The sequence below is a fragment of the Pseudorasbora parva genome, chromosome 6 (assembly GCF_024679245.1).
Source record: "Pseudorasbora parva isolate DD20220531a chromosome 6, ASM2467924v1, whole genome shotgun sequence".
Lineage (NCBI taxonomy): Eukaryota > Metazoa > Chordata > Actinopteri > Cypriniformes > Gobionidae > Pseudorasbora > Pseudorasbora parva.
This window is the reverse complement of record NC_090177.1, coordinates 22,294,268-22,314,509: the sequence shown is the minus strand read 5'-3', so window position 1 is coordinate 22,314,509 and position 20,242 is coordinate 22,294,268. Positions and strand designations below refer to the sequence as shown.

At 37.9% G+C, this 20,242-nt stretch overlaps 2 protein-coding genes across 3 annotated transcripts in view; one reads left to right on the top strand and one right to left on the bottom strand.

Moving 5' to 3' along the window:
* ptpn11b (protein tyrosine phosphatase non-receptor type 11b) overlaps positions 1-13,350 on the top strand; it is a 35,452-nt gene extending 22,102 nt beyond the window's left edge. For both annotated transcript variants that reach the window (XM_067446235.1, XM_067446236.1), the window contains exons 3-16: positions 1,437-1,631; positions 2,483-2,675; positions 2,772-2,888; positions 3,395-3,508; positions 3,876-3,972; positions 4,094-4,173; positions 4,296-4,451; positions 5,120-5,251; positions 5,467-5,621; positions 5,760-5,827; positions 5,913-6,064; positions 8,593-8,693; positions 9,050-9,164; positions 10,428-13,350. In XM_067446235.1, the coding sequence (XP_067302336.1) occupies positions 1,437-1,631; positions 2,483-2,675; positions 2,772-2,888; positions 3,395-3,508; positions 3,876-3,972; positions 4,094-4,173; positions 4,296-4,451; positions 5,120-5,251; positions 5,467-5,621; positions 5,760-5,827; positions 5,913-6,064; positions 8,593-8,693; positions 9,050-9,131 (1,642 nt within the window). In that variant the 3' untranslated portion in view covers positions 9,132-9,164; positions 10,428-13,350. The remainder of the gene's footprint in view (positions 1-1,436; positions 1,632-2,482; positions 2,676-2,771; positions 2,889-3,394; positions 3,509-3,875; positions 3,973-4,093; positions 4,174-4,295; positions 4,452-5,119; positions 5,252-5,466; positions 5,622-5,759; positions 5,828-5,912; positions 6,065-8,592; positions 8,694-9,049; positions 9,165-10,427) is intronic.
* An 86-nt stretch (positions 13,351-13,436) lies between these two features.
* Positions 13,437-19,044, bottom strand: LOC137078695 (RING finger protein 223). The gene is made up of 3 exons (XM_067446237.1): positions 19,019-19,044; positions 17,963-18,227; positions 13,437-15,107 (listed from the first exon to the last, which is right to left on the bottom strand). Exon 3 carries the CDS (start codon positions 15,061-15,063, stop codon positions 14,407-14,409), a length of 657 nt encoding a protein of 218 aa, XP_067302338.1. The 5' UTR covers positions 15,064-15,107; positions 17,963-18,227; positions 19,019-19,044; the 3' UTR covers positions 13,437-14,406.
* Positions 19,045-20,242: the final 1,198 nt, after the last annotated feature.

Genomic DNA, 20,242 nt, shown 5'->3' with positions numbered 1-20,242 from the left:
TGTGTGTGTGTGTGTGTGTGTTTGCGCGTGTATGTGTGTGTGTTTGAGCTGAATTGCAATAGTTTTGATCTGCTCACGAAGCGTTAAGTTGTGGTTTTGCGCCTTAGCACAGCTGATTATATCTATGCAGGTGTTTCTTTCTACTTTTTCCATACGGTGTCATTTCAAGCTGCAGTGCAGTTTTTGACAGTTTTGTGAGAGTACCTGAAGTCTATTAAGAGTAATTTTCCATTTAGTGTATTCTGTTTATAAATTTGGTTGCTTTGTCCCTCATTTTAACAGTTTTTTTCCCCTACCAAATCTTTAAGGTCATCTTTCTAAGCGGAAAAGATTGTCTTCAACCTAAATTAAAGTTAAAGGGTTAGTTCACCCAAAAACAAAATTGATGTCATTAATGACTCATTCTCATGTCGTTCCACACCTGTAAGACCTCCGTTCATCTTCGGAACACAGTTTAAGATATTTTATATTTAGTCTGAGAGCATATCTAAGTGTATGCACACTATACTGTCCATGTCCAGAAAGGGAATAAAAACATCATCAAAGTAGTCCATATGTGACATCAGTTAGTTAATTAGAATCTCTTGAAGCATCGAAAAAAAAAAAAAAAATAGTTGTTTTTATTTTTGGACCAAAATGTATTTTGGATGCTTCAAGAGATTCTAATTAACTAACTGATGTCACATATGTACTACTTTGATGATGTTTGATTTCATTTTTGGGTGAACTAACCCTTTAAAGTTAAGCTCTATCATTACAATGTGTTTTTTCTGGGGTTTTCTCAGTATCAGTGTTTGCAAACCGTTTTTTGTTTTTTTGTGTTTGTTCTTTTTTGTCTTGTGTAAGTTTCTTTTAACTAGTATTACTACTGTATTTAATTTAAAAGTTATAATATTTTAATTATAAAAGATCATCATAACATAAAGTGTGATTGTTTATTTTAACCTTTTGACAAAGAAATAAAAGTAAAAGCCAGCTTGCACAGCACACCTAGAAAATCATACGAAATCATTAAAACCAAAAAAGTGCAGAACAGGTTTGGAATTGCATTTAAACATTGATTTCTTAAAATAATTTAGAACAATTTTCAACAATTCATTAGTAGCAATAGCTGCATATTTCACAACTAAAATGTAATTTTATGATGGCTGTAAATTCGTAAAGTGTTGCTGGGAAATGATGCCATACAGATTTGCATTGAATTTGTTTAGAATTTTCAGCCTAAGACTGAAAAAAAACCTACTTTATGTCAGCTAGATTGCTGTACCTTTGTAAGATATTTATGTCAGCATTTACCCAGGTTTAAAGTGTCAGTTTTCAGTGCCAAACTCCTAACTGTTATCTGTCTTTTCCATCTTTTCCGTCCTGTCTGTCATCCCTCATGTCCCCACCCCCTGCATTTTCCCTGTTGTGTCCCATCTGTTTGTTCTGGGCAGGAGGAACGATGAGGTCACCCATATTAAAATCCAGAACTCAGGGGACTATTATGACCTGTATGGAGGGGAGAAATTTGCCACGCTGGCTGAATTGGTCCAGTACTACACCGAACAGCACGACCTCCTGCGGGAACGCAATGGAGATGTTATCGAGCTGAAATACCCCCTCAACTGCAAGGACCCCACATCTGAGAGGTATGGCAGCCCCAGATCAACCCGGAGCTCTTACAGCTCGAAAGTGGCATTAGTGTGGATGGAAGAAATCCTGCCCCCTAGTGTTCAAATCCCGGAGAGGGTTGATTGTTAGAAACGAAGAGTAGCACACTAATGGCACGTCAGAAGCTGGTTTGTTTGTCAGTTCTAGATGTGCTTATCTTGATTTCATGACTAACAGTTTGTTTTACCACTGTGGAACAGGTCCTTCCTTATTCTGTTTATGTTTGACGTTCATGTGTTTGAGGTCCAGTCTCATTTTAGAGTCTAGTGTACTTTTTAACTTCCTTTATCCGGGTTTGGTGTTTATACAGCGTCTATATGGTGCAACGTCCTCTAGGTTAATGTGAAATCAAAGTAAAATATTGATATACATTTAAAGATTGCAGGTGAAAAACACATGTTCATTCAGAGATTATATTTGGGTCGTTTTTTGTGGTTTTTCCAGCGAGAGCGAACGCCTCCCACACATATCCTCATATCAACAACTCTCACCGTCTTTACATTCGCAAGCACATTTTCCGACCACAAATTATAGTTTGCACTATAGTTTCTATAGTTAAAGTGTGTGCATTTTAAGTGAAAATGTGTATGGTTTTGTGGGTGACAATTAAAAAGTAGGCGTTTTAATGTGTGGGTGCAGCCATTATTAATCCCTTACATTACAATGAGAAGCTTTGCATATGAAATTGCAGAAAACATATGCGTTACTATTCTTTTACATTACTTTTTTCTTTCAATTGTACACTACCGAAATATATAATCCATTAAGGTATTATGAGGTACATTATGTGTATTTTTGTTCCTCATTGTTGTGATTTACTCGTTCTCAGGTGGTATCATGGACATCTCTCGGGGAGAGATGCTGAAAAGCTCCTTACGGAGAAGGGTAAATCCGGTAGCTTCCTGGTGAGAGAGAGTCAGAGTAAACCAGGAGACTTTGTGCTTTCCGTCCTTACTAATGAAGAAAAGCATGAAAATGTAGACCGCAAGACTAAAGTCACCCATGTCATGATCCGTTTTCAGGTAAAAATGCTGTAAAAATAGCTACATTTTCTCAAGAAAAGGAAAAATCTGTCTTCTTAAAGAGAGACTGGTTTGTTTGTCTGTTCCTTTTACCAGGATGGGAAATATGATGTAGGAGGAGGGGAGAGGTTTGACACTTTAGCAGATTTAGTGGAGCATTATAAGAAAAACCCCATGGTGGAGAAGAGTGGAATTGTTGTGCACCTTAAACAGGTGAGTAAATTAAACCAAGCCTGAAAGAAACATTTATTTTTCTCCAGACAAGCAGTTCGTTACAAATGCAAACAAGTACATAAAATATTATACAATACCATTTAAAAGATTTGTATTCAGCAAGAATGCATTAAACTGATGAAAAGTGATAGTAGAGACAATTATGTTACAAAAATATCTACTTCAAATAAATGCTAAACTTTCTATTCATGAAAGAATCTTTAAAAAAATGTGACAGTTATTTTAATGTTAATAAAATTTATTTTTGATCAAATAAATGCATGAACCTTTTATTCAAAATAAAAAATCTCACGTACCCTAAACTTTTAAAGTGTGGTATAAATACAGTACACACGGTTTTGTTTGTATAAATGCTGTACATTTGAATAAATGTTTAGTTTAAAGTGTGTTTGTGCTGTATTTCTGCCACTCTTTTATCCTTCAGAATTACTTTTAAAGGTCATTTTACATTTCTTTTGTTGTTGTTCTTTCTTTATATGTTCAAGCCATTTAATGCCACAAGGATAAATGCAGCAAACATTGAAAACCGTGTGCGGGAATTAAATAAAGTAGCTGACAACTCAGAGAAACCCAAGCAAGGCTTCTGGGAAGAATTTGAGGTATTTCTGTCCATATTCATTTGTCTACTCATATTTTCTGTTCATCATAGGATGTGGTGATTCAGTCCAGGTTTTGTTTGAGAGAACAGACAGCGTACTTTCCACTGTAATACACTCATTAAACCTCAGAGGACTGTTTGATATGAGAACTGTTTATAAAAAGACTCTCTGCTTGCTGACCTCTTAAACTGCAGTTCCTGTTTGGCGGTAACTGTCCAGATAAATGGGACATTCCTGCAGGGGGTGCTGACTTAACATAACATCTCATTACACAGCAAAGTTGGAATGAAAACTACTCAAGGGTTCATTGTTTGGCACATGGAGCCACATCCCAACTTTCCTTATCTTGTCCTCTGTTGTTCTGTAGGTTTTACAGCAGCAAGAATGTAAACTCCTTTACCCCAGGAAAGAGGGGCAGAGACCAGAAAATAAAAACAAGAACAGATATAAGAACATACTACCTTGTGAGTAATTTTGTTTTTCGGGTTTCATAATGGACAGACAAATTTCATAACTCTATGATAGAGCAACTGGTTATCTCCAGGAGTCTTGTTTCTGCTTTGATCATCATTTTCTCTGTTGCAGTTGACACCACTCGAGTGCAGATCAAGGAGGTGGATTCTGATGCGCCAGGCTCCGATTACATCAACGCTAACTATATCCGAGTAAGCTGGTTCTCTCGTAATGCTTGCATGTCAATCTTAATCTCAAGCCTTTTCTGGGTTGCTGGAACTGTGATCAATATTTTACATGTTCTTTATCATCCTGTATGTTGTCCTTTTTTTAGAGCATGAATGAAGAAGGTTGTCATATGGATGAAGGTAAAGTGTTCATCGCCACTCAGGGTTGCCTTCAGAACACCGTCCTAGACTTCTGGAAAATGGTGTATCAGGAAAACACTCATGTTATTGTCATGACAACCAAAGAGATGGAGAGAGGACGGGTGAGTTGCAGCCCTGGATGACACAATGCTTTGTAGATTTGTAGGTTATGAGATTTAATTGAGATCACACAATTTCCTCTGAAGTAATCAGAAACTGTACAGCACATATAATTGTAAAAAGAAAGGGAATTTTAATTTAATGAATTAATACAGTTATAGTAATTATTTAAAAAAATACTTAAAGGTGCAGTGTGTAGTATTTATGAGGATCTATTGACAGAAATGTGATATAATATACATAACTGTTTCAGTCGTGTATAAAGAGCTAACATAATGTACTGTTATATTTTTATTACCTTAGAATGATCTATTTTAATCTTCATTCACTGGGTCCTCTTACAGTGAAGTCACCATTTTGCTCCATCATGTTTCTACAGTAGCCCTAAACGGACAAACTTCTCTACAGAGCACTAGTCACTCTCTGCTCTCTCCGATGACGACATTTTTGTCCTGTGTCGGCCATCGTAGCTTCTCTGTGCTTTGAAAGGGTGTTGTGAGCAGTGGGGGGTTGCAATTCACAACCTCACCAATAGATGCCGCTAAAATGTACACACTGCATCTTTAATGCTTGCTTAATTTGAGAACGTTAGAAACGTTAAAAAACATCACTAATGTAGCTAAATGTGCAACACTGATTATACGTTGGAACTTAAACCTTCTATCTTTAGAATAAGTGTGTGCGATACTGGCCAGACTTAAATTCAACAAAGGAGTTTGGGAAGGTGTGTGTGAAGAACATTGAGGAACACACGGCTCAGGACTACATACGGCGAGAGCTTGAAGTCACACGTCTAGACAGGGTAAGAGCACCGTGATGACAGTTGAGCTGATGGAACCAGAGGGCATGCATGACCTTTGACCTTTTTGTTTACAGTAGCAGCTTGGAGAGAGCCTTCTAACTTACTTTAGTGACTTCAAACATGTATTATGTTACATTTATGGACAAATCCAATACCTTTTTCTTACTTTTCTTTAATAATAATCTGATGTATTTTTTGTTCATCTGTGATTAAAGAGAGAGCCTCCCAGGTGTGTCTGGCACTATCAGTACCTGAGCTGGCCTGATCACGGTGTTCCCAATGAACCAGGAGGAGTCTTGAGCTTCCTGGAGCAAGTGAACAGAACCCAGAGCGCCATTCCAGAGAGCGGACCGATAGTGGTTCACTGCAGGTAGTAATGTAGTCTAAGAGTTTTATAATGAGAGATAATTGCTGTACTGAATAGCTTTTACTATTTATTTGAAAATACAAAAGTTTTCCCCAATGCGTGCTCCATAATCTAAACTTCCATTTGTCACTGTCATTCTAGTGCAGGGATTGGAAGAACAGGCACAATTATTGTGATTGACATCCTTATCGACATCATAAACAGACAAGGTAACTGTTTCATACAAAATGATCTCTGTTATGAATTGTATGCCTCTTGATGATAAAATATAACACAGCTGGATGGACTGTTCAGGTTTGGACTGTGACATTGACATCCCAAAGACCATTCAGAGAGTGCGCCAGCAAAGATCCGGTATGGTTCAGACCGAGGCCCAGTACAAGTTCATCTACATGGCTGTTCAGCAATACATTGACACTGCTCAGAAGAGACTGGAAGAGGAGCAGGTACTTGAACAGTTCTTTTCAACTAATACATTCACTGATGAAATGATTTCTTCTTTGGGCACTTGTTTACAGCTGGTATTAAGACGTTTGGATCGATCATATCACAAGTGGCAATGCTAAGTATAGGTGTAAACAAAGCGGCAACCTCCCCCAGTTTCTCTTAAAGGGATACTCCACTGCGTTTTCATATTAAACTGTGTTATTCCGTTAACTAAGACGGGTTGATACATACCTTTCTCGTCTCAGTGCGTGCACTTAATCGTTCTGACACGTGGTGATGATCTGATAGCATTTAGCTTAGCCCACTAAGCCCAGTTCATTCACTATGGTACCAAACAGAGATCAAGTTAGAAGTGACCAAACACCTCCACGTTTCCCCTATTTAAATACAGTTACATGAATAGTTGAACGACCTAGTATGCTGGCATAAAATAAAACGTGGTGCTTTTCTTAGCGGGTTAAAATGTAACTATAATGTATGGCGGAATAGCACTTCTGAGAGTACTTTGACGCAGTAAAAAGTGTCGCCTGAAAAATCCTCCTTAACATCTCCCCCTCCCTCTCTCATTTCCATCAATAGAGGGGAGGGGGAGATGTAAGGGAGGATTTTTCAGGCATGACTTTTTACTGCACCGAATCAAAGCGTGACTTTTTACAGGCTCCAGAAGGGAGCAGAATCTCATTGAGCCCCATGTTAAAACTTTACAGTAGAAAAAAAAAACATTTTTACAGCCTTGTACAAATTGTGGTCTTGGTCTATATATCTGATTTTGCCCTGTGAGGGGGGTGCAGGGTGTAAATTAACTTATTCATTTACATTATATAAAGCTTTAAAGTTCGGCATAATTAAGGGTGTGTGTTTGAGTGACAGGTGGATTGTCGTTTGTCTGCTGTCTGTTAATCATCCGCCTCTTTGCCCATTGTCAATTAACCAGGAGTGGCGCACAATGACGATCATGAAAGATCTGAAAATAATGCCCATAGACCCTCCCCTCTACAAAATCAGGACAGAAGTGGTTAAAAATGGACAAAAAGAGACACCAGGTGTAAATGGGAATGTGGCTCCCGCATCTGCTTGTGATTCAATCGACTAAAACGCATCTTAATAGAAGGTGTAATGCTAGCTCTTATTTATTTTGTTGGACTGTTAAAGGTGGGGTAAGCTATATTTTAAAGTCGTTGCTGAATATTGTTAATATTTAAAATTAGGGCTGTGCGATATTGAAGAAAAATGTGATATGCAATAACTTGTCAAATAATGTGATATCCGATATGCGATACGATATTGCTATTAGTGTGTAAAATCTATTTAAATTATTATTATTTTTTTTAATTAAACATTTAAAATGATATCATTTGTGTTTCACATTCTTTCTGGGAAAAGAAAACATTGCTACAACACTGCTAAACTAGTGATCAGCAGTGTTTTATCAAAGAATTTATGTTAAAAAAAAGTGTATTTGATAGTTTGAGTGTGTAACAAGATACGAAACTGAACTGAAGGGATCATGAAGGGATCAGACATGCTTTCAGAGAAGTGGCCTGTGCACACGTTTCGCTGTGTGTGTGTCAGACAGCGTGAGACTGCAAAGAGTTGTTATGTACAATAACTCTTTTTAACATCAATCAAGTCACATAAGTAACATTAGTCTGTGTGCCCAGTCTATTCTCTGCTATATGCCCACCTAAAACATACACTTTTTTACAATGTTGAAGTAGCCTATTAAAATTATTCAGATATTGTGTGGTGTTGCGATATGCATATGTACATTTGCGATATTTCGATAATTTCAATATATTGCGCATCCCTATTTAAAATAAACCAAAACAAACACACCCCTTTCTTTATCACTCCGCCTCCAAAGCTCACCTCCAATCCTAACCGCCCTGCTCAGAGTCTGGAACCTGATCATTGGCATGTAATTTACACTAACAACAATGATGCTCAACTGTAAACAGCACATTCTCTTGCAGTCATCAGTCTGAACAACTCTAACTAGCTGACCTCTGTTACACACACAATGCAAGAGTGGATGTTTATTTATTGTAACAGAAGCACAACAAAGTGAAGATGATGACTGAACGACAAGGAAGCACAAAAAAATTAACATACAGTACACAATAATAAATACAAGCATGAGTTTGTTGTTAGTTGCCTCATGGGGTTGAAAGACAACAATTCCCAGAATGCATTGTTTCGCTGTCCTGTGAAGCCACTCCCAAAGCCGCTGCTACTGGATTACTGGATCACTTTCCCACCACGTTCATTTTCATAAAATCAGTTCAGTTGGAGAAAAGACACTACAATTAAAAACGAAGCGTGTCTGTTCAATATAATGAATCTCGGGGCTATTGGGGGGGGGTGGAGCACAATCATTTACTCCTAGGTTTCTACTGATAAAAAAGACATATGCTAATCGCTGAAGTAACCCTTTAACTACAACAAATTTAAATATTTGGCATCCCTTATTTGATCAAATGAAAGGTGTCAGTTTGATATTTCTTGTTTTGTTTATTTGCCTTTTTAGAGGAATAAAACGAAGGAGAGAGAATACTCTAACATCAAGTACCCACAGATGTCAAATGCCAGAGCCAAGCCAAACATGAGCTCGTCTCGCTCTTCATCTGTGTAAGTGTTGATTTCCTGTTTTGCCCGCAAACACACTCTTTAAAAAAATGGCCCACACAGTGTTGTTACTGAAAAACAGTTAATGAGTTTCTTTAGGTAAACTGTACTATCTCCAATATTTCCTCAATTCTAAAGGTATTTGTTCTTATGTAAATCATTTTCCATCAAAAGGTTTCTGACACTGCTGTGAGTCAGTTGTTCTAGAACACTGAATGCAATATGCAACTTCAGACGTACATCAAGTTATAAAATATTTGTCACTATCAGTTTCGATTTTTTTTTTTTTTACCTCTATAATAGTTGTCTTTTTGTTCCTTTTTATTTTAGTAACACACACCTTTTTATCTCTTCCACAGAATGAACGATGACTCCGGCGTGTATGAGAATTTGAACATCAAAAATCCAAAGGGCTCCACCAGCAGTAACACCAGGAGATAAGCCATGTGGGCTGCTGTCTCAGGGACTCTGGGAGTATGTTTTTTCCACCCTCGCTCTCACAGTGTTGTACATTGCTGCAGCCATGCTTATTTGCACGCGCACACACACACACACACACACACACACACACACACACACACACACACACACACACACACACACACACGAGATACAAATGCACACACCTGCATCAAGGCTGTTGAAGTAGAGAGACAGAAACGGAACGAGTAGGAGAAAGACAGTAAGGAACCAGTGTGGGTGGGAATTGTGTCTTTGTTGCAGCCAACCAGAATGAAAAGTATAATCTTACAAAATAGCACTGTTTGCCAAAAGGCCTTACTTCAAACAATATGCACAACAACTGACGTTTTCAAAGGTTAGCTGATCTACTATATTAACAAATAAATACATAAAATCTAAATAATGATACAAAAATATATAGTCATCATTTTTGTTATTTTATTTAGTTTCATATTCATATAAATGCTGTTTTTTGAACTTTATTTTTACTATCAAAGAATCCTGGTCATGGTTTCCACAAAAATATTAAACAGTGCAACTGATTTCGACATCGATATTGATAAGAACTGTTTCTTACGCACCAAATCAACAGATAAGAATGATGTCTGAATGAAAATGTGACACTGAAGAATAATGATGCTGAAAATTCAGCTTTGCCATCACAGGAATAAATTACATTTTAAAATATATAAAAATATATTAAGAACATAACTTTTCACATTATTTATTTTTTTACTGTTTTTTTTAAAATTTCAAATAAATACAACCTTGGTGAGCGTAAGAGACTTCTTTCAGAGACATTAAAAAAATCTTACTTTTTATGACCGATGTTGGTGTTTAAAATTATTTATTTAAAATTAGTCTTCTTAATCCCATAATTCATAGGATTAGGAATGATGTATTATATTAAATTTATATTTGACTTTATTTACACTGATAATCCATATTAGGCACATCTGACAAATATGTTCAGTTATATATGAATAGTGTTAGATCACACAAATAGTTTTTTTTCTCTTTCAGGATATGGCACATTTTAGTCTAGGTAAAGGGTGACAAAAGAATTTAAAGTAGGGATGAGTCAAATGTACATTTTTCATTTTTCTCTTTCTACACTGACAGCTTGGCACACTCTCAATCTTCGTAGAAAGTCATTTTGCAACTGACGCCTACATCATTACTATAGCAACCGATGTACTGTAGCTACACCAGTGTGAAAGTGGCCCAGCTGTTTAGACAATGCATCTCTAAACGTTCTCGTCTTTTGCGTTGCAGTTCCAGCAGAGGTGCTGTGTAGAAGCACACGATCATGGAACGACACTGGATAACGACGCTGGGGAGGGGGTGTGGGGACTGAGGCGACGCCGCCCAGCCGCTCTGCTGGAGATTCCACCGAGATCTCCAACAGCTCCTCTCTTCATTTCCTGACTCGCTACGTCTGAGTAACTCACACTCCAAAATCAAGTGCCTGATTAGCAGCCGAAATTGTTCCTGCAAAGGACATGTGTCTTGGTGCTTTTGCTCCCCTCTTCTAGTCTAACAAGCCTACACTGCACTAAGCTACATGATGGTTTGTATATGTGTGAAATATATTTGAAAAAGGAATATTTACACTCAGTGACATAACTTTGGATGAAGCTACGCTCTTTCCATGCTGTCTACGGCTGTTTCCAGACCTTGCTTTGTCTACTGGATGTCGTCTACTGTAACCAAAGAACTCTGATATATATCTCTCAGTTTCTCGCAAGCAGTGGTCATTTGCGCTCTGCTGAGTGATACTTGCGGCACGGTGATGTAAAGAGAAGAGAAGTACACCGCCTGGCCTAAAGAATCCCTCTTTTCTTTTCAGAGGATATGAGAGGCGCTTGGTCAAAGTTCGACCAATGAATTGGATACTCTATGTAAGTAGGGGTTTGAAATGGACTGATTTGGTACAGTGTGGTTGAATCTATACAGAATGTGCCAATTAGCAGCCTGTACATCATATTTTTGAAAGCTTCTGCTGTAAAGCTGTTTTTATTGAGCATTACCTCCAGGCTAATGAACAGTCAGAGGGAGTCAAGTGCTACTGTCAGTCAACCAATCAGACTGCCTCCTCATCAGTGGGCTCCTCCCTCTATGCGTAGACTTTCTTGTTCTGAAAACATCAGGTGAGCCTTTATTAGATTAGTTTTTTGTTTGTTTGTTAATAGTCGTTTTATTTGCAACTATGATTCCTTTTAGAGCAGTTTTATCGTTTGTTGTGATATTTGTGAATGTGATCATGAAATCTAGGCCTGGTATTTTTGAATATAACGCATTTTTCTTATTTTTTCGACTATTATTCCACATTTTCCTCAGAGGATACACATTAAGCTCTTTTAAACAGGGTGTGTGTGTATTTCGGTGTTATAAATAGCCCGATAAAGCTCTTTACTTCATAGTGAGTTGTGATTGCACTGAGGAGGCCTTTGAATGAAATAACGTAAAATGAAAAGCGTGGTATTACTGAAGATCTACAAGGGTGGGGGCACATCAGGATGTCGGCCAAGCCGTTGACTTGAACTGGATTTCGGCGGAGACTTCAGCTAAAAATGAGGCAGGCCAGATGGCCCTCAGTTAAGATTAAAGAATAGATTTGTGTAGGACGAAAAAAGTAATTTAAAAGATGGCTGTAATCCAGACGTGGCTATTATTGTGTGAGGTCAGCGGTGATGTCATACAATGTTATATACACAGTATCGTTCAAAAGGTTAAGGTCAGTAAGATATTTTTCTTTTTTTATTAGGGCACGGGCACCAATGGTGCGAAGACCCTATTTTTATTTTTATTTAAAGAAATGAAAAATCTTATTCAGCAAGAATGCATTAAATTGATCAAAAGTGACAGTAAAGAAATCCAAAATGTCACAAATATTTCCTATTTTAAATTAATCATGTTATTATTATTAATTTCTATCTGTTGTTTTCACAACAGCACAATTTTTTTTAACATTGGTGATGATAGGATGTTTCTTGAACATCAAATCAGCATATTAAAATGATTTCTAAAGTATCATGTGACACTGAAGACTGGAGTAATTCAGCTTTGCCATCACAGGAATAAATGACTTTTTAAAATTTATGAAATTACAAAAGTTATTTTAAATTGTAATAATGATATTTCACAATATTACTGTTTTGCCTGTTTTTGATCATATAAATGCTGCATTGCTGAGCATAAGAGACTTCTTCTAAAACACAAAAAATGTTAGTGTACATGTTGGCTTTGATATAGCAGGACATGTGTCAGTGTCTGTGAAAGTGCCGGTGGTTTTGATCACATGAGGGGATTTGTGATGTCATGAGCTCTAGAGGTGCCGTACGTGTTTGGGAGAGGCCAGGGTCTGCTTTTTTGCACTTAGAAGGATAAAAGGTGTTTTTTGGGGGGAGGGTTTTGACTAGAGAACCAGTTTGTTGGACCTTCTGGAAAAAGCAATGTCACTGCATATGATAATCATTGTCCTTGGAATGACTGACTGATTGAATGAATTTTAATTGTGATTTATGTACCTGTTCATGTGAGAGCAATGTGCTACTGGCATTTGAAGGCTTTAAAGCTGTTCGTTTGCTGTTCTTCTTTTTTATTTTTTTGCCTCTGTGAAAATGGGTAAAAGGTCAAATATTTAGTGATATATTAAGACTTGAACTGCTGAAAGGTATAGTGTCCATGGCTGCCAGAATGTCCTTTTGTTCAGAGGTATATATATAATGAATATCTGTTGATTTGACATCAGTGTAGTGTTTTGCGTTTTATTTTTTGGTCGATTTATTGATTTGTTGTAAATTATACATTTCTTGTTTGTTAATACAGTGATGGAGATATTCAGAGCTGTTTAGCGTGTTGTTTTAGAATGATTTTAACATGTATTATTATTATACAAAACATCAACCGTTATAAAACTATCTGCTCACTTTATAACATTTTTGAAGTCTTCTTTACTTGAATACTATGTTGGTGGGATTGTTTTTTTAAATCTCAGTTGGTGATCAGTAGGTTTGATCTGAATCGTGTTGTGCTGACTGTCCTTGTGTGGTAAAGACTGTGTTCCCTCTTGCACTGGTTCAGCCTAAAATGCCTTCTGCCATGGAAAATCCAGCTGATGTAATAATGACTTGCGTCTCAAATGAGAATACAGGATTAGTTGTTGAATAATAAAGCATACACTGGGAACTTTCAACTAATTGTCTTTGACTCATTTCACCTTACATCAAGCAAACAGTTACTGACCCCTATATTCTTTCCTTTCCTCTTTATAATTTCCTTCTCGCTTTAGGGTTTAATAATGAACAACTTGACATTTGTTTTTTCATAAAAACACCTGGAAGTAGGAAACTAATAATTCATCCCTACAAAACACACACGGTGGAGCAGTTTACATAGGTGTGGGTGTGGGTGTGAGTGTGTTCACAGGACACATCGCTCTAGGGCTTAGGTTTCAGACGGTTATTTTTTGAGGCGTGTTCGTTTAACCGTCCCTAAAAAGGAAGTGCTAAATAAGGGCCACGTGAATCTGTTTGCTTTACCATTCCTTTGTCAGTGTTATCAGTGATATCATGAATATTGTACCTATTAAAATTGAAAAACATGACCCAATTCCTTGAACTTCCTTGTGCTGTTTGCAGCAACGGTTATTTTTTATTTTTTAAACAAAATACATTGTGTGGAATGGAATACAATCAAATAAAATATACAAAAGTAGAAAATATTCAGTTTTCTTTGAATTAAGTTCACATTTACCGTCGCTTGTTGAAGTTTTTTGGCTAAATTCAAGTCATTTCAATAGAAATCCGTAGGATTGGGAGTTCACTGTGAGGACGAAAAAAACTATTCGAAAAAGACCAATAGAAAGCTGCTTGGTTTGAAAGTGAGCTGTGCTTCATATATCGCTACTCTATTGACAATAGACCAATTTTCTTTACTCTGTCACTAATCGTTTGCTTAATTTTTTGCTGTTGTTTTTTAATTTTTAATGCTGTTTTGATCAATATAGGCAGACATTTAGCCGCCAGCCAGTTTTGTTGTGCGCTGGCTAGACTCATTCACATGTTCATTCACATGTTCTGTAAGATATAATAATGATACTGATGCAGTTCTTCTGTCCTCACAGCAGCCTTGATGTTTGCTGTAACTCCTTCAGCACCCAACAGGCTTGGCAATGAGGTATGTAAACGGACTAATCGGACGCCAATCCACCTGGTTTCGCGAGTCTGACATCAATCTAGACACGTCCGTCTCACTTTTGAGTTGCTACCGTGAGTGTGGTAGTAGAAGCTGTAGTTGAAGGCATCTGCAGGTTAGGGGACGAACAGCGCATGGAGCCCGTCGTGACGATACACTGCAGGGGCCACAAAACGATTCCCAGCAGCAGCACCATGAGGAATATAAAGAGAAGCAAACGCTTCCAGTCCATCAACCGTTCCAGAAGCCCAAGTCTCGGTCGAGTTTGGGAAGAAGATACGCCGCTCTGCCCACTGGCCCCGATATCGATGCAGATGCAGAACGCTGGGAGGCCTGGCTTGTCTATTGGCCGCTGGTAGCACAGCCTCTCCCCGTCCAGCCATACGGGCTCTTCCTGCTGCTGGTGGACAGGCAGGCGACACAGCACCTCCTGGCTGGTGGTCAAAGCCGGAGGCCCCCTTTTTGGGATAGTAGTGAGGTGGCGGCAGAAAGGGCAGGAGATTTTAGAGTTTTGAGCGTCCATGGAGGAAGCCATGATGCGGGAAAGGCACTCAAGGCAGAAGGTGTGTGTGCAATCCAACTGCTTGGGCGTTTTGAAGACATTGTCATAGGTGTTGAAGCAGATGGAGCACTCGGGATGAGAGCTCATCCTCTCCAGGTCGGTTTCCAGCAGGACCCCCTGAGTGTGCCACAGCACTGGGCTCGGCTCCATCTCACAGGAGTATGGTCTTCCACCCTCTTCCTTGTGCAGATTGTCTAGAACAAGTAAGACAAGCATCTAAAAGTCACCTCTAGGTTCATTCTATAGGCTTGAGAGCAAAACTAGGGCACAGCTTATGAAGTAAACATTTACCATCAAGTGTTTTATGATGGTTTGTGTATGGACAACACTGAGAATACATTTGTATGGACATAACTGTGCAAACAGAAAGGGTAAACAGACTCTTTGACCTTTAACCGAATTAACTGTGACTTTGAGTTGGTCATTAGTTCTACAAAGTAAAGTTCTACTCAAGAGCTTGTTACTGTGCATACACTGTCACAAATAGTAGTGCACCCTATTTGCCCACCTGCATGACCCTATTCTAGACCTTATATTCTCACAAAAATATAGTTTTTTTCAGTGGTTCTTCCTTTTAATTTTTTTTTTTTTTTTGAACTGCTATATGATTTTTAGGAGATTACCTTTCCTTTCCCCCCCAGATCATTGGTTTCTGGGTTGATGCACCAATGCGTGGTCTTTTCTAAAGATGTATACAATAAAAGGTTCTTATGGTTCTTTGCAGCTCTTTACTTTCGTTTCTAATGTTAAATATTAAAGGTACAACATATTGGTTTTCTGGAGAGAAAAAAAGGAGATGAACATGTTTTAATAATGTTCTTCAATGGTTCTTTCAGCAAAAAAACATGTTTTAGTAAAGTTTAGTAAAGGTCAAGACCACTCATAAAACACTCATGCTTACAGTGTTGGTAAGACACAGACTGCTTTGTTGTCCAACATTCTGTAAAGAACCATGTTATTATTAATAATATTTTGACATTACATTATCTTTTTTATTATATTACAAAAGTGAATGGTTTTCTGAAGAATAAAATGGTTCTGTGGCATCAATCTTTTTGTAATTATAATCCATTTTTAAGGTTGTACAGTAGTTTAGTAAAGGTCAAGACTGCACAAAACACCCATGCTTACAGTGTTGGTAAGACACAGACTGCTTTGTTGTCCATGTTTCTGCCAACGTCAGCACCACTGTCCTTCAGAAACCCTTTCAGCACACTAAGGCTCTCTAAAAGTCATCGCTCCACTGGTCCTGGCATTTGGAGACGAGAAGAATTTTATCAACAAGGTGACTCTACAGCTTACTACATTGTATAATGCACCGAAGTATTTCTCAGAGCCCATTTGAGCTAAATAACGTGTATCTAATCCAGCCTCTCTTTTAAGTGGTTTTGTTCCTGCACAGGTTCAGGCAGGGGTTTGGTTGAGAGCAGATGGCCTGTTCACAAGCGCTTCAGGGCAGTCCCGTACGTGTGTGTGTGTGTGTGTGTGTGTGTGTGTGTGTGTGTGTGTGTGTGTGTGTGTGTGTGTGTGTGTGTGTGTGTGTGTGTGTGTGTGTGTGTGTGTGTGTGTGTGTGTGTGTGTGTGTGTTTCTTTCTCCATCCCTGCACTGCACAATGCTTCTGTTTGTTCTCCATTATATTGGTCTGGCTTTGGCATTCCTGGAGAACAGGCCGGTGCCCAGGCAGCCAGTCTCTCAGCACTGTGTAAAACCCCCAGACTCAGAGCACCTGCGGTCCCAATCCTTTCGCTCTATCTTCTTTTATGATCTACACCTCAACATATAACTGTTAGACCGTCGTTAGTGCACAAGTTCATTGTTATTCATTAACTCAGCCCCCTCAGTTATTCCCTAGGCAAAACACAATAAGGCTGGAGAATGTTCTTGACCTGATTCTCCTTCTCCATGAGCAGCGGGCCCTGATGTTTGAACTTTCACACGACACCCTCACATCTAAAGACCCTCTGTCTGATAACACGAGCCATTAGAGAAGATAAGGAGGGGTTTGAAAGTATCTCTACTCTTTTGGTTTTGTCTAAATTGAAGCCCAAGGACACAACTAGAGGTAGTTAACGTCGCAAGCTAATGCCCAGATTATGTTCTTCTATCAGGAAGCGGTTTAAGTGAACCACTATCGACACCCCTAGATGTTGGTCTTCCATATTTCATTATTTCAGTTTATTCGGTGTCCACGTTTTGTGTGCATGTCTTATGTTTTTACAGCATATCTAAAACAGTAAATTAAGTCTCAACCTTAACCAGGCACAAACTTTAAACTGAAGACTATATTCAAACATATTGATATATTATATTAAATATGTTGATACCATACCAGTTATCAGCCACTATTAGAGAAAAGTTTTTTTTTTTTTTTTTTTTTTACATGTATCTGTATTTAATTGGTCATGCACATTTCCCATAGTTTTACATTAAGATTACCTTTACCAAATAAAAAATATTGCAAGTTAATCTAAAAAAATGCAAATAAATTAATAATTGAGATGCCTAAAAATTCCCTTGTAGTATTTAAAAAACGATTTTAATGTACATTTGTTATAATATATTTGTAATATTGTAAAAAGATGTAAGATTGTGAAATATCAGGTTATGACATTGTCTGGTTTTATGATTATTATATTTTTTAGTGTATTATGCAGACCTCAGATAACCGTTTGAGTGCTCCACTTTGACTTGCAGTAACTTCACTTCCTTCAGTTTAACTACCAGTTAATACACTTTAGTCATGCACCCTATATTATTTGCAATCCAACCTCCTCTAAAACTCTTAAAAATTGAAATACTAGCCATTCTTTATTCTCAATCAGATCTGGAGTTGGCATTGAGATATGCATATTATTGTCCAGTCTTTACTCAGCCTATTGTGTGATTCGAATCTCAATCAAACAATAGACAGTTAAAGTCAACGTCCCTTTGGGTATTGAGTTACACATCCAGTTTTTCTTCTGTTCACTTCAATTTCCAAACGGCTGCCCTCGTATATCAGCTGAAGTACCGCCACATGTGGCTGACAAACATTGCACATGTCCTTACCTGTTCTGAAGGCTTGAGCTCTAGAGTTATCCCTGTTTCAGTGATTCCTCTTTTATCTTCTCATCACTTCGCCTCCCTAAGGACACAACTGCATTATCAGCTCTGGAGCTGTCAGCAATCCTCTTGATAGTGCAGGTCCTCCTCTTAGGAGTCTGTTAAAAGTGGAGCTGAGCACAGGTGGGCTGCTGGTGCCTGCCGCGCTCCTTCTCGGTGTCTCGTGTCCACTCTCACCTGCTTCAATTTATCCAGTCTCTTTCAGCACTCGCTATGGAAATGACATTGATAGGCAGGAACAATAACACAGCCTTGAGGGAGTGCCAGAGACGGGGGAGGAGGAGGGTTGGAAAGAAGTAAAGCATATTCATACTATAACATTTCCATTCTCTTAATCTGCCCATCCTCTTTTTTCTTTCTTTTATGATCAGTCTTCCTCAATCATTTCCCATCATGTCACAGTCTTTCATCTATATATCAATAGGTTTGTATTATTGCTTCCTAGGATTTGGAGAAATCCCAAAACTTACTGAAGATTGAACATTTCGAGTAGACACTCTTAAATTAGCGATTTAGCTTCACACATGAGACCATAATCAGCAAACATGCCTTCAGAAAGTTGTCTAAGGTTGTCAATAACTTGGGCTGCTCACTAGATAGGTAGTATTACACGTCGGTCTAGTCAATGTGCACACAAGAGACCTACAATACCAGCACCAAAGCAAACACTGTAGCCTTTGCAAAGGCTAACACATGAATGGCCATTTACATCTAGCCTAATAGCCTAATCTCCTTTTTTGTATGAGGTTTGGTATCATTAATATTATATAAACTTATTGCTAAGATAATCATATTCATTGATTAAGCTTGTAATGCATGTTTTTTTTATTTGAGTCATCTTTAAAAATTTCTCCCATGCAATCTTATCTGGTTAGCATAAGATAAATAGGGCTATGATGAGATATCATTTACAGTGATTTGCCACTCTAGTTTTGGCTACACTGTTATAAGGAAGAGATGGGAAAATTGATAATGTATCATTAAATGGAGCTGTTTACTTACATCTGGTTTATGGCATTGAGTTGTTGGGAATTGCTGAGAATACCTCCACATGCTGGCTCTCTGGGAGTAGCACAAGCACAAATAGCTGTCTATGGCAAAAAAGGACTGGTTCAGTTTAGGTTTAGTTTGGGATTCCACCGAATATTGCTTTAAAAAAAAAAAAGTAAAATGGGACAAGATAATCAAATGCATTCAGTGTTCCCCATAAGGAAGCCAGGCAGTGAATGTGTGATGACAATGATAAAAATAAAAAAAAAAACTATCACAAACATCTCTAAAATAATCATCAATACAATGTTGTGCTCTTTATCTATTTTAATATGTGATTCAACCTGTACATGTAAACAGACAATGACAACAAAGTACCTAGAGTGAGCCAAACTGATGGTAATCTGTTAATCTAATATAACCTAATCCCCAATAGTCAATATCAAGTCGTCCACTTTGAGACGCTTGTCATTCCTCTGCATCTCATTCCACAGGAATGTGGAGAATGCATGGTCGATACTTCTCTGAAGGTCTCACATGATCACATAATGCTTGCCCAATTACCTGTGAAACACTGATGGTGGCTAAATAAAGGCAGTACAGACTTTATAACTGACTTTAAATCAGGGATAAATTACATCCAAGACAAACTACCGGTAACCATATTCTCTCAGAACTATTTCTAGTGGAATGTTATTATTTCAATGTTCACTCAACCGAAACCACCCCTCTAAGTGTGTTATAGGCAGGGTAGGTGATTTGCTCCAGATTTTTTTTTTTTTCTTATGTTGGTCAAAAGTCGGTTCACATCCTGATAGCAATCGCTAGGTTTAAGTGGTCTGAATGTATGTGCATGTGTGTGTATTTATTTACCTGCATGTCAATGTATGTATTTTCATACCTCCACGCACCCTGCTCACGCAGACATCACACGCTATGTGATGAGTTTAACAGATGTTGTTCACTGAGAACCTTTTACAGTTCTTCTTGAAACAAAACATGCTGCGTTCACGCAAAAGCTGCCAATATTAAAATAAAGAAATATATAAAGAAATGTAAAAAAGCAAAATTAAATTAATAAATAAATGTATAAATAAATATACATAGAAAAGCACAATTTTTTTTTATTATTTATACATTTATTTCCGCTACAATTATTCATTTACATTTATTTGACATTCCATACTTTAATTTGGAAGAGATGGAAACCTGTGCCTTTATACTCTGAGTGGGTTG

What these genes read in the sequence shown, in the direction of transcription:
- LOC137078695 (XM_067446237.1), bottom strand. Translation starts at nt 15,063, where the DNA reads ATGGAGCCGAGCCCAGTGCTGTGGCACACTCAGGGGGTCCTGCTGGAA.